The sequence below is a fragment of the Gymnodraco acuticeps genome, unplaced genomic scaffold, assembly GCF_902827175.1.
Source record: "Gymnodraco acuticeps unplaced genomic scaffold, fGymAcu1.1, whole genome shotgun sequence".
In the NCBI taxonomy this organism is placed as follows: domain Eukaryota; kingdom Metazoa; phylum Chordata; class Actinopteri; order Perciformes; family Bathydraconidae; genus Gymnodraco; species Gymnodraco acuticeps.
The window spans coordinates 3,947,599-3,971,374 of record NW_022989748.1 but is presented as its reverse complement, the minus strand read 5'-3'; the positions used below and the strand labels follow the sequence as shown (position 1 = coordinate 3,971,374).

At 40.4% G+C, this 23,776-nt stretch overlaps 1 protein-coding gene across 1 annotated transcript in view; it reads right to left on the bottom strand.

Moving 5' to 3' along the window:
• Window positions 1–7,860: 7,860 nt before the first annotated feature.
• The window catches only part of LOC117559180 (adhesion G protein-coupled receptor L3-like), a 232,893-nt gene continuing 216,977 nt past the window's right edge, over window positions 7,861–23,776 (bottom strand). Inside the window, 8 exon segments of the mRNA XM_034235900.1 lie at window positions 7,861–9,542; window positions 9,544–9,745; window positions 9,747–10,179; window positions 11,209–11,226; window positions 12,383–12,502; window positions 15,251–15,347; window positions 16,614–16,739; window positions 20,374–20,542. Of these exon segments, the coding sequence (XP_034091791.1) occupies window positions 9,255–9,542; window positions 9,544–9,745; window positions 9,747–10,179; window positions 11,209–11,226; window positions 12,383–12,502; window positions 15,251–15,347; window positions 16,614–16,739; window positions 20,374–20,542 (1,453 nt within the window). The 3' untranslated portion in view covers window positions 7,861–9,254.

Here is a 23,776-nt window from a genome sequence, read left to right as displayed (position 1 = left end):
TGACTTTAATATCTCAAGTTTAACCACAGTCTGAGCCCCAAAGTGACAAGCACTGTCAAAATCCCCTCCATCTTAAATCAATGTTATCTCAGCTAAAAAATCCAGGTAGGTACTTTCCTTTATGTGCTGTAGCTGTCAGGTTGTCCCCATAGACATAACTGCAGATGACATCGATTCACCTCTCGTTTGGCATTCTGCTAGACGTTTGGATATTGATTTTTCACCGGAACGAGGTATGAAAATGTTTTTCTGTATCACGACTGAGCTGCTCACACACAGCTGATCACATGATGTCATACTCACACACACATGCATGCAGACTCACGCCCTCACACACTGCACACGTGAACAGACATATTCACAGCTGCTCACACACTGAAACACATAAGATTCGGAATCACACCTCCTCCTGCAGAATGCTCCACTACTTTTCTCCTTAACTCCACAGGTGTGTACATGTTATTGAATGCAGAGTCATAACACAAAGCAGGAACATAGAGTAAAGTAGTGTAAAATGAACAAAAGTCACATATTATTCAGGAACATAACTATTCCTTTACTTGGAGTCTTGCAGTCAGCTTCTCCTATTTAGGATTCCTCTGTTTTATTATGCCAAAAAGTCTGCCCCTCTACAAAATTACATTACATTAAATAACACCTTTTACTGAAAACATTTAGGATAATACAAGTACAAAACTTTAAATAACATACTGTTTGTATAGTCGTTTAATATGGAGCTAATTTCCTGCCATAACTCCACAAACAAACTAAACAAGTTTGACAAATACCTTATGATTCACTAACAGACACAGTGTGGTTAGCAAATACCAATCACCATCTACAAACTAATGAATTTAGTTTTGCAAATAAAAAACAATCAAACAAACACATTGCATATTTCTAATAAATCATGTTACAGAGACAAATTCAGCATACACAGCAAAAACCACAGTGTACATTGTACTCTATAAGAGTACATTTAACACCAGTCTCGGGGTGTATATAGGTCCAAGAGTTTGATATTCTCTGAACACTGTCAAAAGTGTAAAATATAAACTCCAAATAAAGAGTTGGATTTGAACACTTTGGGAGTCAAAATATACTATAGGTTTTACAAGTAGCCTACTTAACTTTTTCTTCCCACGTCACGGAATATTACTACCAAAAGTCACGTGAGTCACGTAGTAATATTCCACCGTGATTTTTCTCACAAATGTACACATACACACATGCTCCACGGCAGCAGGGGGCGCTAATGAGTCAATTTGAACGGTGGGAGGTTGAGCAGAGCATGGAACAGACACTGCCAGTCTGATGACAGCAGTGTTTCTAGCGATCCGATACCAGACTAACAATATGTTAAATATCTCTGCCTTTGGAAAATTAACCTATGCTTTAAAGGGAAAGTCCGATATCTTTAATAAAATATGGGGGCAATTCTTACAGTTTTAGAAAGGAACTATATTACTTTGGCGCTGCGCTGCGCCAACGGAGCCCCGCGCCCCCCCTGAAATTCAAGGTGTTTAAAACATGTTTTTTTTATTATTAATTTTTTATTTATTTATATATAGCACCAAATTGCAACTAATCTATATCTACTGTCACTTTTCACATTGAACATGTGCTCTTAAATAAACTAAACACTTTCATTTTAAATTGTGAGTTTAGTGTTTTTGACCCTAAGAAACACTGATGCATTAATCAATAACAATAATCCACAGCTCCTCTCTGCTCCAGTGGATTTACAAAATATATATCCCAATGCCAACCCCCTCTATATTTTATTCTGTAGATGGTGTACATTACTTTTCACTTTACTGCTTTTTGCACTCCTGGTTAGAAGCTAAACTGCATTTCGTTGTCTCAGTACCTGTAATCTGTGCAATAACAATAAAGTTGAATCTAATCTTGAGCAGGAACAAATGTATTTACTTGGTACATATCTGACATTAACGAACACATTTGTGCATTCTTCATAAATGCAAACTGGTCAAGACCACTGATGGAAGTAGTTTTGAAAAGTAATAAGTGATTCTGTCTTTTACATGTAGGATTCAACCCCCCTTGTATTGATTTGTTTTAAAATGAACAGACACTTGAGTCATTCATTTGTAGTGATATAATAATTGTGGGATTTCTATTGCATCCACTTAATCTGCAACGAAGAACGCCAACGCAATTTCCGCCTTTGCAAACCGAGTCGACTCCGAGCTGTCCGACTTCAGATGAGCTTTTTGAGACCTCCCCCGGCTGCAATCGGCTATTCTCGTCTACTTTCGAGTGACCAACTTTTTATTGTTTTTTTGCCCTCACAAAGGGATTTATATACACAGATACAAATTATATAGACAATATAGACAATACAAAAAGAAAAGACAAAGAAAGAAAGAAAAAATATAGGGAATCCCTTTCCCATGCCACCCCGTCCCTCCCCCTCCCCACCTATCTTGCCATTTCACAGAAAATCCTACCTGATGTTTGTTAGCAATCGTCTAAGTTAATCTACTCTATTGTATTATATATATTATTTATATTATAGCAAAACAATTTATCCACATAAAATACATTCATACCTTTTTTTTCCACCTAACATTTCATCTGTTTAAACTGAATTGAGATTAACTCCTAATAATCTACAATTGCACCAAGGTGTGCGTATATGTACAATCATAATTTACATGAATGATATTACCAGATCAGCAGCTCTTTGAATAGCCTCTAATGCTTCCCCCTTAGCCTTATTAGCAGAAGCGATTGACAGCTCTGAGATTGGAAGGATGATATCCATTCCTTAATAAATAAAGTATGTGGGGGTTTCCATCGTATTACAATTATTTTTTTGGCTGCTGTTAGACCAGCGAAAAGCACCCCTTTCTGATGTTTCTGTAGGTCAAGAGAAGAATCATCATTCAACAATACAATATTTGGGAGACAGGGTATGTGAACTCCAATAATCTCAGATACAATGTCAATAACTTGTTTCCAGAACGTTCTTACTGCAGTACATTCATAAACCATGTGTACATATGTGCCAATAGTCTTTTGGTTACAGAGAAGGCATATGGGGCTTGGAATCATCCTTAATTGACAGCATGTTCTGGTTGACAGGTAATATCTGTGTATCATTTTATACTGTATCAATTGGTGATTGTGGTTACGCGATGTTAAGGAGATATTATTCCATATTCTCTTCCAATCAATAGTCGGCATATCATTTTTTAGATCTGCGTTCCATACTGCAGAGATGCCAATATATCCGGTTTATTTATCTTGCAGCTTTATATGAAGTAGTGCCGCTCACACTGTTTGAACTTAATATGACCTTAACTAATTGATGTGTTGGCAGAGGTTGATTCCAAGGAACTCCATATTTGCGCATGTCAGTACGTAGTTGCAAATAGAAAAAGAAAGAAGAGCCAGGCACATTATACGTGTCTTTCAATTCTTGGAAGGACATCAAGCCGTTGTCGTTGGTTATGTCAGAAAGATAATGTATTCCTCGAGTTTGCCATTGTGGGAATTGGATTGCTTTTTTTCCAATACGTAACAGGTTATGACAAATTGGTATGTTACTATGCCAATCTACAGACCAATTGCACAATTTCTCTACATGTTTCCACACTTTCACAGCTTGGCCAATAATTGGTCCAAATGTTTGCATCCAGTCATACAGAAAATAAGACATCACCAAGTTTAAGGGGATAGACTATACTTCTTTCAATTATAATCCAAGGTACATTGGTGCTTTCATCAATCCAGTTTTTCAAGGCTCGAAGCGTGAAGGAATAATAATACAGCTCGAGATTGGGAACATTAAGGCCTCCACTGTTTTTGTCATATTGTAGAACTTTGTACCTGATTCTTGGGTATTGGTTTTTCCAAATATATTTTGAAATCCTATTCTGAAGTTTGTCCCAAAAACCGTCTGGTGGAGATAAAGGTAACATACTAGCTAAGAAATTGACTCTTGGTAGAACATTCATCTTTATGATTGAAATTCGTCCTGCTAAAGAAATTATTATATTAATCCACTTTTTTAGGTGATCTTTAATTGTTGTATAGATTATTTTGTAGTTCTTTGCTACTATTGTGTCTAATGAGGCATATATATCAATTCCCAAATACTTAAAGTGTTGGACGATCTGCAATTCTGTATTTAGGTTTAGTTCAACCATGGCACTATTGAGGGGTAAAAGACATGATTTATTCAAATTGATCTTGTAACCAGATATTGAACTAAATTGGGTAAAAATATTTAACAGTTTAGGAAGCGTAGTTGGTACCAATGTTGTGGTCTGTCTTTTACAACTATCTGTTTTACTTCTTTGGATAGTCTTATTTTCCGTGCAAGCGGTTCTAGGAAATCAGATTGTAGGATTTTTAATGAATTAATTGGTAAATTCCTCGGTAAAATGAGTATTTGGTCACCAACAAACAAACAAGATTTCTGGCTCTCACAGACCTGTAACTTCTTCTTTAAGAGCCTCCTCTGTCTTCCACTTGTTAACTGTATTAATGGCACCTCTTTGAACTCGTTATCAGTATAAAAGACACCTGTCCACAACCTCAAACAGTCACACTCCAAACTCCACTATGGCCAAGACCAAAGAGCTATCAAAGGACACCAGAAACAAAATTGTAGACCTGCACCAGGCTGGGAAGACTGAATCTGCAATAGGTAAGCAGCTTGGTGTGAAGAAATCAACTGTGGGAGCAATTATTAGAAAATGGAAGACATACAAGACCACTGATAATCTCCCTCGATCTGGGGCTCCACGCAAGATCTCACCCCGTGGGGTCAAAATGATCACAAGAACGGTGAGCAAAAATCCCAGAACCACACGGGGGGACCGAGTCAATGACCTGCAGAGAGCTGGGACCAAAGTAACAAAGGCTACCATCAGTAACACACTACGCCGCCAGGGACTCAAATCCTGCAGTGCCAGACGTGTCCCCCTGCTTAAGCCAGTACATGTCCAGGCCCGTCTGAAGTTTGCTAGAGAGCATTTACATGATCCAGAAGAGGATTGGGAGAATGTCATATGGTCAGATGAAACCAAAATAGAACTTTTTGGTAAAAACTCAACTAGACGTGTTTGGAGGAGAAATAATGCTGAGTTGCATCCAAAGAACACCATACCTACTGTGAAACATGGGGGTGGAAACATCATGCTTTGGGGCTGTTTTTATGCAAAGGGACCAGGACGACTGATCCGTGTAAAGGAAAGAATGAATGGGGCCATGTATCGTGAGATTTTGAGTGACAACCTCCTTCCATCAGCAAGGGCATTGAAGATGAAACGTGGCTGGGTCTTTCAGCATGACAATGATCCCAAACACACCGCCCGGGCAATGAAGGAGTGGCTTCGTAAGAAGCATTTCAAGGTCCTGGAGTGGCCTAGCCAGTCTCCAGATCTCAACCCCATAGAAAATCTTTGGAGGGAGTTGAAAGTCCGTGTTGCACAGCGACAGCCCCAAAACATCACTGCTCTAGAGGAGATCTGCATGGAGGAATGGGCCAAAAATACCAGCAACAGTGTGTGAAAACCTTGTGAAGACTTACAGAAAACGTTTGACCTCTGTCATTGCCAACAAAGGGTATATAACAAAGTATTGAGATGAACTTTTGTTATTGACCAAATACTTGTTTTCCACCATAATTTGCAAATACATTCTTTAAAAATCAGACAATGTGATTTTCTGGATTTTTTTTCTTCTCATTCTGTCTCTCATAGTTGAGGAATACCTAGGAGGAAAATTACAGGCCTCTCTCATCTTTTTAAGTGGGAGAACTTGCACAATTGGTGGCTGACTAAATACTTTTTTGCCCCACTGTACGTTTTTTATTTGCAAAACTAAATGCATTAGTTTGTAGAAGGTGTTTTGTATTTGCAAACCACACTGTGTTTGTTAGTGAATCATAGGGTATTTGTAAAACTCGTTTAGTTTGTGTGTGGAGTTAGGGCAGGAAATTAGCTCCATAGTTTACCACCCTTTAATTTGACATGATATACTTTTAAACGAATGATGACGAATGACGAAAGATGGAAAATAAAGACCTAAAATCTGTCATATTCAATGACAGATTGTAATTGTAATATGCTAAATAAAACCATCAGAGCTTTCTTATATTGTGTATGTATTCCCATCATGAGCATATTTTTATCAAACGACTTTATGTCAAATACTTTTAATCTGGTACGTTATACTGTGAAATAGATTAAATGTTTTTCCAGTCGTTTAATCTCCACCATGACATAAAGTGAGACAGGTTTAAAAAAAAAAAAAAAAAAAGCACAAATACTATGTATTGATTACTTTTGGGACTCTTTAAAGTGTTCTTCTCTAAGAGCATTGATGTCGACACTCACTTTGTGGTGAGGGAGGTCAGCAGAAAACCTCTCCAGTCTAAAGTCTGAGGGCCTGTCAGAAAAAAAGAAAAATCAATACACACTTGTGCTGGTCAGAAAAGATCTTCCATGAGTTAAATTAAAGACACCTCTTGACTTCAAAATAATACAGATTGGCGTCTTTTTACTCATACGTATGTATAAGCGTGTGAAGATCTGCAGCAGTGATTATTTAACGTGACATGTTGTGCACTGACAGCATGTTCCTGCTGCTTATGAGCTTGCACAACATCTCATAAATAAAGTGGAGAGGGCCAGAGGAGCATATTCAGCACATTTCATGGACTCACCCGGCTCTGCAAATGCCATTCAACGAAAAATGATACACACAACTCATATCTCTGAGTGCGGCTAGTGACACAAAGATCTCTCACAATGACTCAGCCATCAATCACTGCAGAATAGAATGAAATAAACAAACACACAATATTTTAGTGGTATTATTCTCATTCTGGGCATTGATTTAAAGGTATAATATTAAACATGTTTGGATTAAATATCCTGTATTGACTTGTCTGGCGTTATACATGGTTGAGTTGTGTACTTGCATTATACTAAGTGTTTTCGACATTTCAAAGATAAAGAAATATGTAAATTAAACCATGACAGGATCATTGAGATAAACTAAAGACTGCAACTCCCATGATGCAACACTACCTCACTTAAACGAAACTGTTATTAATCTGTGGCAGAAAATGAGATATTGTACATTAAAGTATATGCATTCTTTTAAATTGAAATCAGCCCTTTCAATATGTTTGGATGTATTTGTATTACATTTTCATGATCTAAGACCTGCAGATCTCCGAAGCTAAAGACGTCATGTTTCTCTTAGGAGGAGGCTGACTAGCTCATTATTATAATAATAAAATAATTATATTAACTTATTATTATTATAATAATGAGCTAATGTTCATCAGGTGGTGAGGACCCTCATGCTGCTCTGCATCTGCTGGAAGGCGAGTTGGCAATTATGGTACAACGCTAGCTAATATAATATGACGAGCACATACTGTAGGTTATTTGGGATTTGTCCTTCTGTTCCTCTCTTAAAATTAAAATAATTAATAGATTAATAAAATACAGGACAGGATGTATTTACATTAAAACACTTAATAATATATTTTAAGGACATACAGGACTATCTTATCATCTTAAAGACGACGCTACAAATAGCACTTCCATATTGTAAGGAAGTGTAATTAAAATACAAAGTTGTTCAGATAGTTAGACAACACAAGAGTTCAAGGAGCCGAACATGAAAATACTACCTGAAAAACGGCATGAAAGTAGAGTTCCTGGACATATTTAGAATAAAATACTGAATATCTTTACAGGACACACTTACCTCTGTCTCTCTGTAGGACGGCGCTCCAGCTGACTCTTATCTCCTGATAACTTCACCAAACTCATGCAAAACAAAGATCATCTGCAAAGAATCCACCAGCGATGATATTGAAATATTTATTACAGCTTATGAAACCACTGCTTCTATTGTAAAGCAGAGCATACAGAGCACATCCACTGCGGCTGGGCCAAAACGTCCTTTGGCACTAAAACTAACGAGGGAAATGAACTGAAAATCAGATCAAATAATTCATAAATGGTTCCACCCTTTAGACCCAGACACAACACCAGAACGTCTGTCGTAGCTAAGTAATAAATCTTTGTCGGTCATTTATTTGTTGGCAAACAAGTTACACTGTTACAACAAATATTAGTTAATTCACCGTGGAAACCATTACAAAACGGAATAAATAAGAAGCCAATAACAAACCAGATCTGTGCCGCTTAACGTAGGTCCATCTTCTTTTTATTTCGACAAATAAATAAATATATTTTCTCCACGAGGAAGAAGAACAAAAACACTTCCAGTTTGTCTCACTCCAAAAGTTCTTTCTTTAATAAGTAAACCATCCATATTTCTTTTTTGTACAAGTGCCTGGTGCTCATCATTTTGTTTCTGTCTGAGTGTTTTTCTGCAGGACACTGTCTTTAACTCTGCCATCATCTGATATCTACAGTAAGAAAGGAAAAGAAAGAAACAGAAACCCGAAACAAGGATGAATATGTCGCACGGTGATGCCTGCACAATAAGTGTTTTGTTATGATGTTATTTTGCTTCTATTTAGTCGTTTCTCGCAGAGGGATAAAAGAGGAAAACAAAAACAGACTGGTACCAGAAACCCAGAGAACAGAACCGCTCCTAATCACTACATTTACAGAGACAAAGGTTTGCTCGGAACAAAAAAAGCATACTATTGTGTGCAATGCTAGTTATCTGTACAATTACATAGAAATATCTCATAATTCTCTCATTAGTTTTTTTCTCCCTCCGTTTATTACAGTAAAATGAAAGAAAACAGCTTCAAAGCATACGATCAATAATTTCTTCGTAGTTATTGTTCCATTTTTTTTGTCTTTTTTTTCGTTGAAGGGACACTCCAGCAAACAAAATGTGCTGCAACTCACCAAAGAGGAAGAAAATCTTTCAAAAAGTCAATATGGATACAGAAGTATAATAAAATAGTCCTTTTTTTAAATTCCCGTTCTGACTGGATGTTCGGGGAGGGGGGGTTTCAGTCATGCTGTATCTCTAAACATCCCGTGTGAGTGAGTCTCTGCACACTGAGACACAACACGAGGGGGGGGGGGGGGCACAACATCAACAGATTCCCGCAAAGTTTAACCCCCGTGTTGAGCATTATTATCCTGTCCGTGGTCAGTCTTAGCAGGAGTTATCTGCAGGGGGGGGGTCACAGAATAAAAGAAAGGCTACCACTGCCAACAACAGGTGGAGGAGGAGGAGGAGGAGGGGGCTGCGTAAAGACGAGCGGGAGGGACCTATAGGCTGGTGACGAGGTGCGAGGCCTCCGGTTGGGCCTCCTCTGGAGTCAGATCCTCTTTGTTGGGGGGCACGATGAAGCCGTCGCTACTGCCCCTCCCCAGCTGGTAGTAGGAGCTCAGCTGGTGCAGGTGGTTCCTGGAGCCCAGGTTGGGCATGCTCTTGTAGTAAACGTCGTCCGAGCCGGCCTCCGGGCTCTTGGCGCCCCCCCCCTCGGCTGAGTCTGAGGACACGTGGGGCAGGCCGGGCAGCAGGGGCATGCTGGTGTACAGGGAGTCTCTCTGGGGGGTGTGGGTGGGGGGGGGGGGAGCCCTCCTCCTCCGTGTGCTCGTTGGTGAGTAACGGGAAGAAGCTCTCGCTGTTCTCCTGCGGGATCCTCCGCCGGGATGAGGAGGACGAGGAGGTGTTGGCGGAGGAGAAGGGGTGGTGGGGCAGCGGGAGGGGGGGTGGCGCCGACTGGTGGAGGTGGTTGTTAAGTTGGTCCAGAGATGGGGGGGGGTCTCTGAGGCAGCAGCGGGGCGTTGGACTCCTCTCGGATCAGCTCCAGACCCAGGCCCTCGTCGTGGTGCGGCCCGAAGGTGGAGTGGTCATCCAGGCTCAGCCCCATCCCCATCATCCCCCCCACCCCCAGACCCATGCCGTAGCCCCCGTCTTTGCCCCCGTTGCTCACGTTGTTGACCAGTTTGTTCATGAGGTTGCGGTTGTGCTCGGCGTTGTTGAGGTAGGAGGGGATGTAGTTGGACGTGAGCTCTTTGAGGATCTTCTGCTCCAGGGTGGTCTCCTTGTGGTTGTACCCCCGCTCCAGGATCTGTACGCAATCGCTCATGTACTCGGCACTGGCGATGCTGTAACTGTTGCCGTGGTTACCATTCAGTGGTAGAGTATCCATGACACTTGAATCCCGGGCATTGTTCAGGATTCCCTCTGAAACGACAAACACCCATCAGCGCTTTTATTCTGAAAAACCTCATCACAAACACACATTGTGTACATTTAAAGATGTTTTCTGCAAATATAAACACTTACCTTGTTGCAAACATAACATTCTCCACTTCACTTTTTTTTGATTTAACAGTAGCAGAGATGAAAACACCGACACACAACACCACGAAGCACAACACACTGAACACAAGCAAGCAGACTGAGCCATGCATTAACACTCAACAGCAGTTTGAGCCCATAGTGTCCCATAGAGCATTGCAAACATTGTACAACTGGGAATACAAATAATGTATTCATCTCTGCATAACTATCCGTCTTTCTCTCGACATGAAAACATTTCAGAAGGAGGACTTCTCTCTGTTGCATGAACATGAATCATATTTGATGAGTTCGGCGGAAGCTGTGCAATCAGCATCAAAGCAACACTTTGACGATGATTCATCGGACAAGCAGCTCGTTAAAAAAAGTCAAGTCCAAAGTTTGACCTGCTGAAACTGTGATAAGACTCGTTCATCAAAGTGAAATACAAATCATATAAGTGCTATAAGATTCAGAGAAAGAATACAAATCAATTGATATCGATGTGCCTTGGGACATTTTGCCTCCGATTGGATTATCAATGGTGGCCCAGAGCAAATAAACTAAAACATTTCCATTAGGTGAAACGCGCTTTAGAAAACATGCGCTGTCATGTTGGTGCCGATGTGTCTTCATTCGCATGTGTTTTGGCACATTAGTGTTTCTACATGTGCATGGCTTTTGAAGCTGCATTGTTTCTCCTAATGGAAGTGGTGTTCAGCCACAGTTACTTTCATGTCCAGAGTGCTACAGCCACAAAGAAGTCAAGCAGTGATTTGAAGTGATTTCTACAGGTCTATTTTAACATACAAATATTGCTTTTACTTCCAAAGGGAATGACATGTTGTGTTTTCATTGTCAGCATGGAGTGAAAATATAGTAAAGCCAAAGTGAATTACATTTGATAAGCAATGTTTAGTTTGACTCCCATACTTGTCTCTCTGTAGGGCTCTTTAAGGGACAGCATGAGGAAGGAGAGAAGAAAAGAAAAAACACGATAAGCAAAACAGTGACAAGAGAGAAACATGTGCACATACAGTACACTGATGACGCATTGGTTAATGCACCATGCAGACATTTCTATTAACACATGTAGAAGACGTTTCTGCAGGATCCTCAGGGTAAAACACGGCGAGCATCAAATGCAGCAGTAAATATTTTCATGCATTTGCATTTTCCTCCTTTCGGATATTTCTTTCACATGTATTGCAATGTAAGTGAATTATAGCCCGCTGTCAGGAGCTCCCATGCAGGACTTGTATTGCATACATAAATTATCCCCTGATCAAAGCTCTATGCGAGTTTTATCTCCGTTTTGACACGAGTTTCTCAGTTTTACACACTCACAAAGTTACAGCGAGACTGCAGAGAGCACACAGAGGAAGCTTTTGATCACGATAGTAAACTAGTTTCCTTTGTGCTGATGTGGATATTTGTAGAAAGTGTTAAAATCCTCAATGAATAGTTCAATCACGTGGAGTTAAAATGACCACAGTTGAATTAGCACTCAAAGTATCGATTACGCAAAAAACTACTATTATATGGCTTAAAATGAGGAATAATAGCAGACTTTTCTAGTTATTGCAATATCATTTAAAGTTTAAACATCAGATCTGACTACATTCATCACAGACAACAGTGTTAGACAATTCCAAAGGAAACAGAGACAGAGGACATGGAGACAAGCTGACAACATTAGAGCACATTTAAAATAAATGAGAGGGGATGTATCCGGCTCCCTGCAGGAGAACATTCTTCATCTTTTTTTGGACTTTTTTCACAATGTCAGTGTGACTGTTGTAACTGAATATTAAGCCAGAAGCCAGGACACATCCCCTGAAGAAAAGCCCAGAGCAGAACAAACCGGCTGCGGATCTTTGAGACAAAGTTTGTTCAATGCTAACACACAACATCTAGAGCAGTGTTTTCTTTATATCAAAGCCCTGTAAAAACCCTCAAAGGGTGAACGCTGGCATTTCAGCTTAGTGAAGTCCATTACTTTTAACTCTGCAATCATAAAGTTTCCCTCACAGGTTCTGCAGGACCAGACATGAAAAAAAAACACTGCCCCAGCACAATGTTAGAGAATGAAAAGAAGCTAGCACACCTTGTGTGTTGTACATGCCCAGAGGGTTGTTATAGACTGCCGATTCCCCAAGCAATGTGTTATAGGGATTGTTAGTGCCATGAGGACGGAGGAGTGCATTAGGTATAAGATGGTTAGCCCCTGCAGCAGCCAGAGACAGAGAGAGGTGCAGAGGGACAGAGAACATACATATCAGCTGAGCAATGAACCGCCATTAACATCAAAATGATCACATGATCATTAATGCTACATGAGAGAGGCTAATAGGAAACAGTGGTAATCATATCGTTAATGCCTGCCATTAGTTGGAAGCCTGTTCTCCTGCTCACATAAAAGGCAGGAAATTCGAACATAAATTACATAAAAGCATCGACATGGCCAACAGGACACATGTCGTTTTATATTTCTACTCTCAAACGGGACACACACAATCAGCACCAGGACACTGTTGGCTCTTTGACACTAAAGTAATACAAAAATAAATCTCCCCGAGCACATGTTACAATGTTTAGCACTGTAAACTAAGATACATTTGCGTTTCATGCAAACATATATCCAAAGAAAGTATTAAAGTGTGTGTTTGTCAGCTCTTATGTATCACATAGGACACCCAATCAGCACCAGGACATTGTTGGCTCTTTGACACTAAAGTAATACAAAAATAAATCTCCCTGAGCACATGATGCAATATCACTGAAGCTTAATCTATACATCACATATTACATTTGAGATAATCTTACATATACAGTTGATGTCCAAGTGCAAATATATTGTTTGAAATATAAAGGTATGTCTGTACGCTGCTACAACATTAGCTTGATATGCTATAGAAAGCTATAGTTGTCTTGTTAACATGATAACATACCCTGTAGCCACCTCAAAATGAACTCTTAACTGGAAGCATAACCCACTGTTAAAATAATAGTGTTTCTAAATCTTCCTTCAATATCGCTGTAAGCCGCATGTGAGCCCAGAAAGCTTGATAGTGCACAACTTGCTCTGTTAGTTTCGATCTCATGAACATAAGTGGGAAATATGTATTTTCCTCCACAGAGCTGAGTTCATGTTAAGATTGTGTTTTCGCAGAAATAACCCCCGTATGAAGTGTTGTTGCTGCCTGGCCTCATTCTCTATGAATGCCAGGCCTGCGCTCGATGACTCATCAGTTTCCTGCGCACAGAAACAGCCTTCCCAGCCGGAGCCTGGGATGAGCTGCAGATTTAATCTGCAACATGAACGCCGCACATTCCCTGGTGTTTGTTTTCCTCTGCTGTTGATACAAATAATTTATTTATTTATTATAGGGTTTGAATACATTAAGCTGAATATCAAGTATGCTGAAAATATTTGCGGCTTCGCATTAGTTTCCTGTTTACAAGATCTACTTTCCCTCCTGTCAACATGTTGTGATGCCTTTATTATTAAAGCTGCACATGCAAGAAGTTACACGCATGTGCTTCCTTAGCAGAGCGGGAAAACATCTATTATCAATGAAATCTTCTTTTATTTCACACTGCTGAATTTGTTTAACCAATAGTTATATTTTGAACCTCCGTTTTCTCTTTCTTTAGGTTTCTTTTGGCAAACTCCCTGTTCATTCCGGCTCATCTTTCAGGATTAAATGAATGTTATGTTTAACTTTAGTATAAATCAGGCGTAGTATTATTTGCCTGTGAATCAGAATGTTTTTCTGATTTTAAAAACACTCATTTGTTGTCGCTTCTTGTCCTAATTACAGTGTTTCACACACAGCGGCTCCTCTTAAATTCCGCCAATGACAGATCTAACACTTATTGTTTTGATAAATTGGACCATTTGCAAAAAAAGCAATGAGTGTTTGCAGCGATAATCCCCAATGCTGGGAGGAATTGAACATGTAACGCCATCAGGATGATTAGATGAGTCCGCTCTCGAGAGAAACGCGAACAATCAGAGGACAGCAGCCATGGATAAGTGCTACTTTATCTGCATTTTATGATATTTAACCATTTCTAGCTCCACCTCAATTTATTGAAGCTTTTTTGCACTTTTTTCTCCAGTCTTCCCACCTCAGTGCAGCCTCTGTAGCTGGATGGAGGCTGTGCCTGGAGATGGTGCTAAGCTGAGTGCCTAATTATTGAGATCCTGACACTTCCTCCCCGTGTCGGGCATTAATCCATCATTGTAACTGTGCATTAGTGTCGACGCAGGCCGGAGCCCGGAGCGAGTTGAGTGTGGAAGAGGAGCAGCGAGAGGAGTGCTGGGATGGATGGCAGCCAGGGCGCAGTTTGCCTCTCCGTGTCAGATGAAGTCTGCAATCTATTTTTCTGTAAAAACCTGAGAGACTCCTCGGATAACTCTCTTCACTGCACTCTGTCAAATGCATTACGGGAAAAACACTTTTATTATCGTGCGTCTGAGAGGGGTTTCCACTGAATTCCTTTTCAGGTTGTTATACTGCACCTGCTCTGAGAGAAAGCCTCGTTTCACTTCCAAAAAAACATATTAGGAGGTATTAAAATGCCCCTAAGCTAGAATACTCATAAACAATGCGATTACATTTACTTCATTGTTCAGATGTAATGAAACCCTTCCTGCAGTGTCCTTCAAATTACTCTATGGCAGAAAGGATTTGCTTCAAAATAAAAACGGTTTTCTGCAGCAGCATGACAGCACTTTCAATCTATGCCTCATATTCACAATCTAGTTCTCTTTCAAAAACTGTCAACAAACGCAACCAGACAAAAGAAAGGAGATTTGATCTAAAGCTGTCGTTTCTTATTGAAGAGGACGTGACTGCAATTTTAGGAAAATGGTGACGCTTTTGTGTAAAACGGCATTGTGCATTAGTCATGAAGTCTAAGAATTGAGGAGTTATTTGTGTGGATATTTTTCAGCGGGATCGGGTACCTCTGTTGAGAGAAGCAGAGCTGTTGATGTCTCCGGTCATGAAGGAGGACTCAGACTGTTTTCTGACTGTGTCGTTCCACATCCGACGGATCCGGCTCTGCAGACACAAACAACAACACGTCAGAAAGATGCACCCTGAACACAGTCAGTGAAAAGTCAAAGTGTGACTGTGGAGGAGAACTTTATTTAAATGAAAATCAACCAAATAAACAACATAGTTATATCTTTTTTGAATGCTATCGCTATCATATCACATCGAATTGTGAGTTATTGATTTTCGTTTGAGCATGAGAAAGTTATTTTTGAACATACAACGTATTGGTATGTCCAGGTTTGGTAAAGAGCAGCTGGTGCAACCCACTCCAGGTTTAAAAATACTGATGAGTGACGACCTTTGAGATGTTCCGCTCTCTCCTCCGACAGGGTTCAACTTAATGAAGTCACGGCAGCCATCATTAACTACATTTAGAGCAACTGTCATGACACCTCTTCCAGGAATACTTCATTTGAGAGCGACATTCAGACTTTTTTTTTAATCATGATAACTTCATGGTGTCATGAATGATGAGGTGTATTTTATAACAGGAACATGGAGTGACAACACAAGTACTTTGTGTTGTGCTGTTATCATCATGTTGTCCCCAGCACAACACACACACTTCTTTATGTTTTCGGAATAAGAACTCATACAGCCAGCAGCTCCAATGTGCTCTGCTGATTACACATTCATTCAGAGTAAGCCATAAACAAGCTCGTCTTTCTCTCTGAATGTTTCCATTCCTGTCTGAGCGTGAGGTTGGAGCCATCTTGTCAGAGTCTAATTAAACGCTCTGATCTGTGTGCAGCAAGCATCTTGTATCGTGGGCTGCTGCATGCTGCCCACAGAGGTCTATGTATACGTGAACACTGGAAGGAAAACAGAATATGTAGAACATGGATACGATGTGCAACGACAACGATCCATGGTAATCATGCTTCATGTCGATGTGGGAGGAATACATTTGCTTTGTGAGGAGACAGATTTACAGATTTTGGAGGAGGAATTCAAATATGCGTGGAGACAATGTTTCAGTCAGCGTTATGCTGCAGCAGAGGAGACTCACTTCATGTATGTTCAGCTCATCATGCACTAATAATATTTCCCTGCTTTCGAACGAGGACACGTGCAGCACGTCCTTGCAATCCATCATACATAAAGTCACCTTTAAAATCTGCTCTCATTAGTTCTGTGTGGAGGAGCACATCTGTGTCATGTCACACATTATTTAGCACAAAGACAAAATGACTGGTAGTCCAAAACCAACGAGAGCTCATTTGTCCCGCTGAGGAAGATACTGTGAAGACATCTTAAAAGTGGAGGCACCTGTGAGCCTGTAGAGTAACGTCCCGGGACCCGAGAAGCCGTTCCCTTCACGGAGCCAATGGAGCTGTCCACACTTTTCCCGCTGCAGCAGTGAGTGCGCAGACATTTCCCATACTCCTTACGCACCTGAAGGAGACAAAGCCAGGTAACATTAGACCACAGGTGGTGCAGACGGAGAGGCAACAGAAAATATATGCAAACATAAAGAAAAAGGAAAGACTGTGGCTTTCAATCAGAAATCTAAATGTAGACATAATGTATCACAAAGGTCAAGTATTGACACAGTTAGACCTTTTCCAATTCACTTTAATGTTTCAATCAGGTTGCAGGATTCTCTGAAAAAAGTCCCTCTATTTGAGATAGTTAATGGATATTTCTCTAGACCAGGGTCACCAACCTTTTTTAGGATGAGGGCTACTTTCAAAAAATAAAACAAGTCGGGGGCTACTTTTACTCCTCTTTTTTTGTTTTTTGCAGTGTATATATTTAGCACATTTTAACATTATTATATGCTGACCTTTAACCTTTGTATGCTGTTTGGGTCTGTGGGACCTGTTTGCAGTGTTTACTAAAATAACATGCAATTTAATTATTTTAACCTGCTTTATTTTGGGGTGGGCGGGTCTCACCTCCTCTAGGGGGGGCCTCACATCCTCCAGGGGGGACCTCACCTCCTCTAAGTGAAATGCATCAATCTGGTGCACTTTGAGCACAACATGAATTTATGGATACAGCTCTCAACACTCAGATGAAAGGGAGCTGTATACTTTTCAATAATCCAAACATCTTTAGAATATGATCACAACCAATAATAAATCATTTAAACTTGTTTATTCTTATCTTGTGTTACCACATTCTTTCTTTTTATTTATGCATATTTTACTAATCACTCCCCTTTTAAACTGTTTTTGTACTGACTATAGAACACATTGGAATGATTTCTTACTTTATCTATATTAAATAGATAAAGGGGTGCACACACACACACACACACACACACACACACACACACACACACACACACACACACACACACACACACACACACACACACACACACACACACACACACACACACACACACACACACACACACACACACACACACACACACACACACACACACACACACACACACACACACACACACACACACACACACACACACACACACACACACACACTGTGTGCTCCTCCGTGGCGATGACGGCTTGCGTTAACAAATAATAATAAACATATTTGTAAAGTGGGGGGACACAAACGGGATTTCGAAAAGTGCTGGGGACATGTCCCCACTGGAGATTACGTGTGCGTCAAGTGCAATAAATAAATATGCAAGTTACAACACACAGAGTCAAACTCTGCCCCTCATGTGCTGTATAGGCTGGCATGATGGGCTGTTCAATGGGGCTGATGTGTTGTGTAGATTCTGCCAGAAGGAAAATCAGCGGGGAGGTGCCACATTGCTTTTCTTCCCGACTGCAACGCTGGTCCATGGATGTATAATAAGAACGCGCTGGTCCCGCAAATCAAGCAAGAACGTGATTGGTCGATATTCATTGTGGGGGTGGGGGGAGGAGGGTGTTAGATATAGAGTTGTAGTAAGTAGATAGAGTTTGCTATGATTTATGTGTCGTTTATGCATGTGGTAGATTCTTTTAATTACATCTCCTTTTTTGTTTTGTTTATTTTATACATTTTGGATTTTCTTGGCGAGCTATTTTTAGAACGTGCCCGGCGGGCGCCTCACGTTGCCCCTGCGGGCGACTGAGTGCCCGCGGGCACCGTGTTGGCTACCCCTGCTCTAGACGAAGAACATTTCTTTATTCTTTTAGCCTCAACCTCAGATTATGTGAGGACAGAGAGATGATCTTTGTGCCCATCATTTTCGTTACCTGACTCAACGAGACGTTAAAGGGACCATTTTCTCAGGGTGATATTATCATTGTACACATGCTTTAATGTAATGCCCAGAGCCTAGTCTGCTCTGATTGGTTAGCTGGCCGGCTCTCTTGTGTTTGGGCAACCTCTAAGCCAGGGGTGCCCAACCTTTTTTTAACCGAGAGCTACTTTTAAAGTTGCCAGTCTGCCGAGATCTACCAGTCCAAATAAAGAGGCGTAGTTACTGACAGCCTACTACCAGGTAAATACACACTTCTACTTGTATAAAACTGACCTTTGTACGATTAATACTTCATAAAATACTGCAGATCCTTTATCTTACCTCTTTCTAATCTAAACACATACAAGTATTTAACTGAAGTTACACAACAGTGTGGTTGATACAGAGTTGGAGTTTATTCACACGTCACTACAGTGGGTAATGTTTAAGAAACATTGAACAGTGCTGCCACATATGACACAGGGAAAAAATAAAATACTCTGAACCCTTTCTTTGCCATTATATAAAAACAGTGTTGCTTCAAAAGTATAAATTAGGCTTACTAATAAGACAACTCAGATCTGAAGCTACACAGGAATCTGCTGCCAAAGTGCAATAAAAAAGACAAAATTAATAGAATCAAATTCTTTTTTTGTTGCATTTTAGTAGAGTATAAAAATAAATGCCTTTTAAAATAGGATGCAAGCAACATTAGTTTCTTAACCTGAATTGATGACTATAATAAATTTAAACAGAACAGATCTTAATGTTTGCATTCTTATACCATTGTGTACAATAATTGTAATGAATAAGTTGAAACAAACAAAAACTTACAGCTGATTAATAACGGTATCTAACTTGAGTTTTTATTATATCAAAAACCTGTTGAAATGCTACTGTTATTTTTACTGTCCCCTAAAGCGCATCGGCAGCCTCCAGGAATGCTTCTTTCACAACTTCGCCGTCTTTGAAAGACTTCATGTGTTTCGCAAGAACGTGCCTGCCACGATAAGATGCTATGGTAGCAGCCTTGCTCTTGTTGTTGGGCCTGGTGAAAATGGACTGCTGTGCATTTAGCTGTGCTTTCAGGCCCCTCCCCTTTTGGGAGCGTTGGGCAGAATTAGGAGGGAATTCCGTCTCGTAGCGTTTGTGCACTGTTTTGAAATGCCGCTCCTAAATTACCCTTCTTCGATAAAGCCACGCTCGCATTGCAGATGAGACAGATGGACTTTGAATTGGAATAAATACAAAAATAATCATCCTCCCACTCGGAGTTAAAATTATATATGTTTTGCTTTTTTGCTTCTGCCATAATTGCGGTCTTGTGTGTGTGCGGACTGGCACTCCTGTTGACACGGACAACGTCAGCGAAATAGTGCCCACTGCTCACCAGCCACGCCCCGACACATGGAGTCACGCCGGCCAATCACAAAGCTTTGATGCGTTCAAGTGCATTATTCTGGCACGGGAAGATTATGTTACAGGACATTAACGATAAAACAGAATGTTGTTGTTCTATTTTTAGACACATCTCGCGATCGACTGGGAATCTCCCCGCGATCGACCGGTCGATCGCGATCGACTGGTTGGGCACCCCTGCTCTAAGCGATGTCCCGTCCCTTATGTGTTGAAGCACCTGCGAATAGAAGCGCGAGTGTTCGGTAGTGATGTCATTATGTTGCGTAAGTCAACAAAGGAGAGCAATGGTGGGAAAAAACAAACAAATAAATGACCCCAGAAGTTTGCAACCCCAAACATTGTAAGTAAGGGTAGTTTTACAGGGAGAAATATGTACTTTATGTCATTTGTATAACATTTTTACCAAAGTAGTATGTTTTCTGAAACAAATGATACATGCAGAAATGTCTGAAGCCTTACCTTCTTCTGCAGCACGCAGTGGAAGATGAAGATGAACATGCCCTGCAGGGAGTTGAAGATGGTGAACAGGTAGGCCATGACCACGGTGCTCTCGTTGACGTACATCAGGCCGAACGCCCAGGTGAGGCCCAGCAGGCAGAGCAGGGCGATGGCTCCGATCACCCAGGACCTGCAACACACACCAACACACACCTCAGTACACATCCACAGAGTGTAACATGCTTTAAACCTGGCTTACAAGAAGCAGAGCACAGTGTACCACATTGTGTGAGAATAAATGAAGGTTAAAACACAACTTATGTTCAGGGAGTCATTTGATCCAAAGTTAGCAAGGTTTTTTATTTTTTTGATAGGGAGGCAAACAGATGAGGAGGGATCATAAAGTGATGACAATGAATTCAATCGTTTTTTTCTGATTCTGTCCACGTCTCCGCTACCTTTTCCTTTTCATTTAATGGCTCTCTTCCAAGCCATGCTGTTGAGTATTTAAAAAGCCAGAGATGGTCATAAAATGGCAGATTCATATATGCGATAATGGAGGCCTGTCAGAACGGGAGGCTAACAAAGATGGCATTTTCATTCGAAGACTATTTACATGAGTACATTCCATGTTGGGTTCTATTACCTGAGTGTCTTGTAAACTGAGATGAATGGGAACAAAGTCAATAGGAATAAAAGGCTCCATCTTCATGTAGAGAAGTGGCACCTGGTCTTCTTCTGTGGTGTTTTGGTGCCTTGAATTAAGCTTAATATCATGTGCGACAACATGCTTGTATGAAGGATTTCCCTTTACAGCCGTTATGTTTTCAATCTGCAGCGCCATATCTACACTTAAATAAATATTTCAGCACTAATTTAAAACTAATCCTGCATGTCACCTCTGAGGAAATGTATATGTAAGAAAGGGGAACCGTGTGCACACTAATGCGGGCTTCAACACGCAATAAATCACGTTAATGACTCACATAGGCACCTGTATGGATTTGTTAACATGGAGGAGTGATTGAAATATGGCATTATGGGAAATGAGGCCTTCAAATTTTGTCTTACTTGATCTCAGGTTCATAATCCTGATAGCTGAGCGATGTGGCGACATAACAAAAAGAAAACAGAAATAAATCAAATCACATGACAAGGAAATGGAGATACAAAAATTGTTCAGATATTAAAGAGGGAAACAACACATAAAGAGGATTAAAGCTGTATCCACACGTCAGACAGGTTGCCGGTGATTTTCAGGTGATAACCGTAATTGTCCTGCTTCTGTGAAGAACGCAGCTCGCCTCATAAATGCTGGCAGACCTTCGCATTTAAGCCGTTATAAATGGGCCAGGTGTGCGGCAAAATAAATGATTTATGAATTCACCAGGGCAACCATTAAACATAATTTTCCCAGGGCTGTCTTAATGACCTGGAGGGAGAGGTACTTTATCAAGCGGCTGCCCGCAGAACGGACACAGAAACACAAGCAGTGTGCACAAAGAGAGCCAAATACCGTCCTCTCACCGGCAAACGTTTGGCTGCAGGAGTGTTTTATGATGGAGACACGGGAGGTCACGAGGAATGCATCACAGAGGACAGGATATGAAGAGGCTACAATTCATATCTCCTCCTGGAGTTATCAGATAAAACATGGGGATGAGTTTGAGAGCTGCACAGAAGGAGCCTTGAGGCAAAAAGGCAGAACAGCTCACTTACAAAAGAAGACTGTGCTTTTTAGTTTTGCAGCTTTTCCACCCTTTAAATCTAACAGAACAGGACTTTTAAACTCTTGTTCTGCCATCATTAGGCTTGAACATGTTTGTTAAGTGCAGTTTATGGCAGGGGGAATCTAATTATTTAGGGATATTTCTAATTCAATGTGCATTTCAGTCACATTTTGAATAAAGCATTCACGCAATCGGCTCAGGGAAACATTTGAATGCTAGTGCAATATAAATCTTCTATCCATCTGTGCAGCAGATAAGATTTATTGTGCTGTTTAGAGAAAAACGGAAAGAAATTTACAATTATGTTGTAAAATTGTATAATGTGTTTTAATGTATTTATTCCTAAAAAGTCTTTTAATTTGTTTTGTAAAGCACTTTGAATTGTCGCGTACAGAAAAGTGCTATAAAATAAACTTGCCTTCAATTATAGGCAGAGAGCTACATCAGACTGTGGCATCGAATTACCAGCATTTCTCCCTCAAAATGACTTCCTTTAGCATTCACTGCAATGTCACAGATCATTTATGTATGAGATTGGAATTGGTCATTTAAACCTGCTTCAAATGTGCATAAAGCCTTTTTATAGGAAATGCTGTGATCACCCCGACGGGAGGTTAATTATTGAACCAAAGGTATGCTAAAAATGTGAATTAGCTCAAAGACATCAAGATGTTTCAGATGTTGGCATCAGTGTTTTGTGTCTTTGAAATCATCTCGTTTGAAGACTTTTATCTGCACAGAGAGGAAGCTATGCAAAGTCCCCCATTTGAGGTCATTATGCTCTGAATATGATGCATTTAGAAGTTCGTTTTTTAAAGCTACAGTAGCGCAGGAGTCATATTTTAATCCATGAATCACAGGGCGGCTGCATTACAAGGAGAGGAGGGAAAAACACATCAAACACAATATCAAATCTACTCTACATCCTGTGAAATCTTACCAGTGCCACTCTACAATAACACATCCATCATAATAACGGTAGCTAAAACGAAAAGGAAAAGAAAAAAAATGCATGGATAGAAAACAGAAAGATGTTAGAGATAAACACAGCCAAATCAAAAGAAGAAGGGAGGGAGAAACAGATAAAAAACATTCATATTAACAGAAAGCAGCATGATGAAATCTCAGGAGAAACCGTGACATCAAACCATAAGGAGGAATAAGTCGGTGCAAAGAGAAGACAAAAGAGGACGCAGCTCATTAACACGTACTATCATCACATCTTGATAACTCAGTAAGTGGAAAGAAATAATGGATCTGAGAGACTACTGCACATTACTGGCTGTGAAGACTTATTACTTCCTGTTTGTGTTTATCACTTCCTGTTTTTAAGCTTTGTGCAGGCGCGTGTTGAGAAAGGTTTCAGTGTGTCAGGCGAATGAGAGGCTGACAGAAGCAGCACACCATTTATATTTTTCCAACGGTCATCTGAAAAGCTGCAGATTGCTTCGAGGTCGGTAAGACTCGGAGGTCAGAAGGTCAGCTGTGTGATGCATTATGGGAGACCGCTGTAATAAATCAAACCACGCTGCGAACTCCAGCAGTCAATCTTTTTCCGCAGAACAAAGTATGCAATGTATCTTGTGAGTAAGACACAGAAATGGAGCAGGACAATGTTAGGTAGAGGGGTTTTGGATCAAAGTGCTCCGCTAAGCTACAGTGGGGCAAAAAAGTATTTAGTCAGCCACCAATTG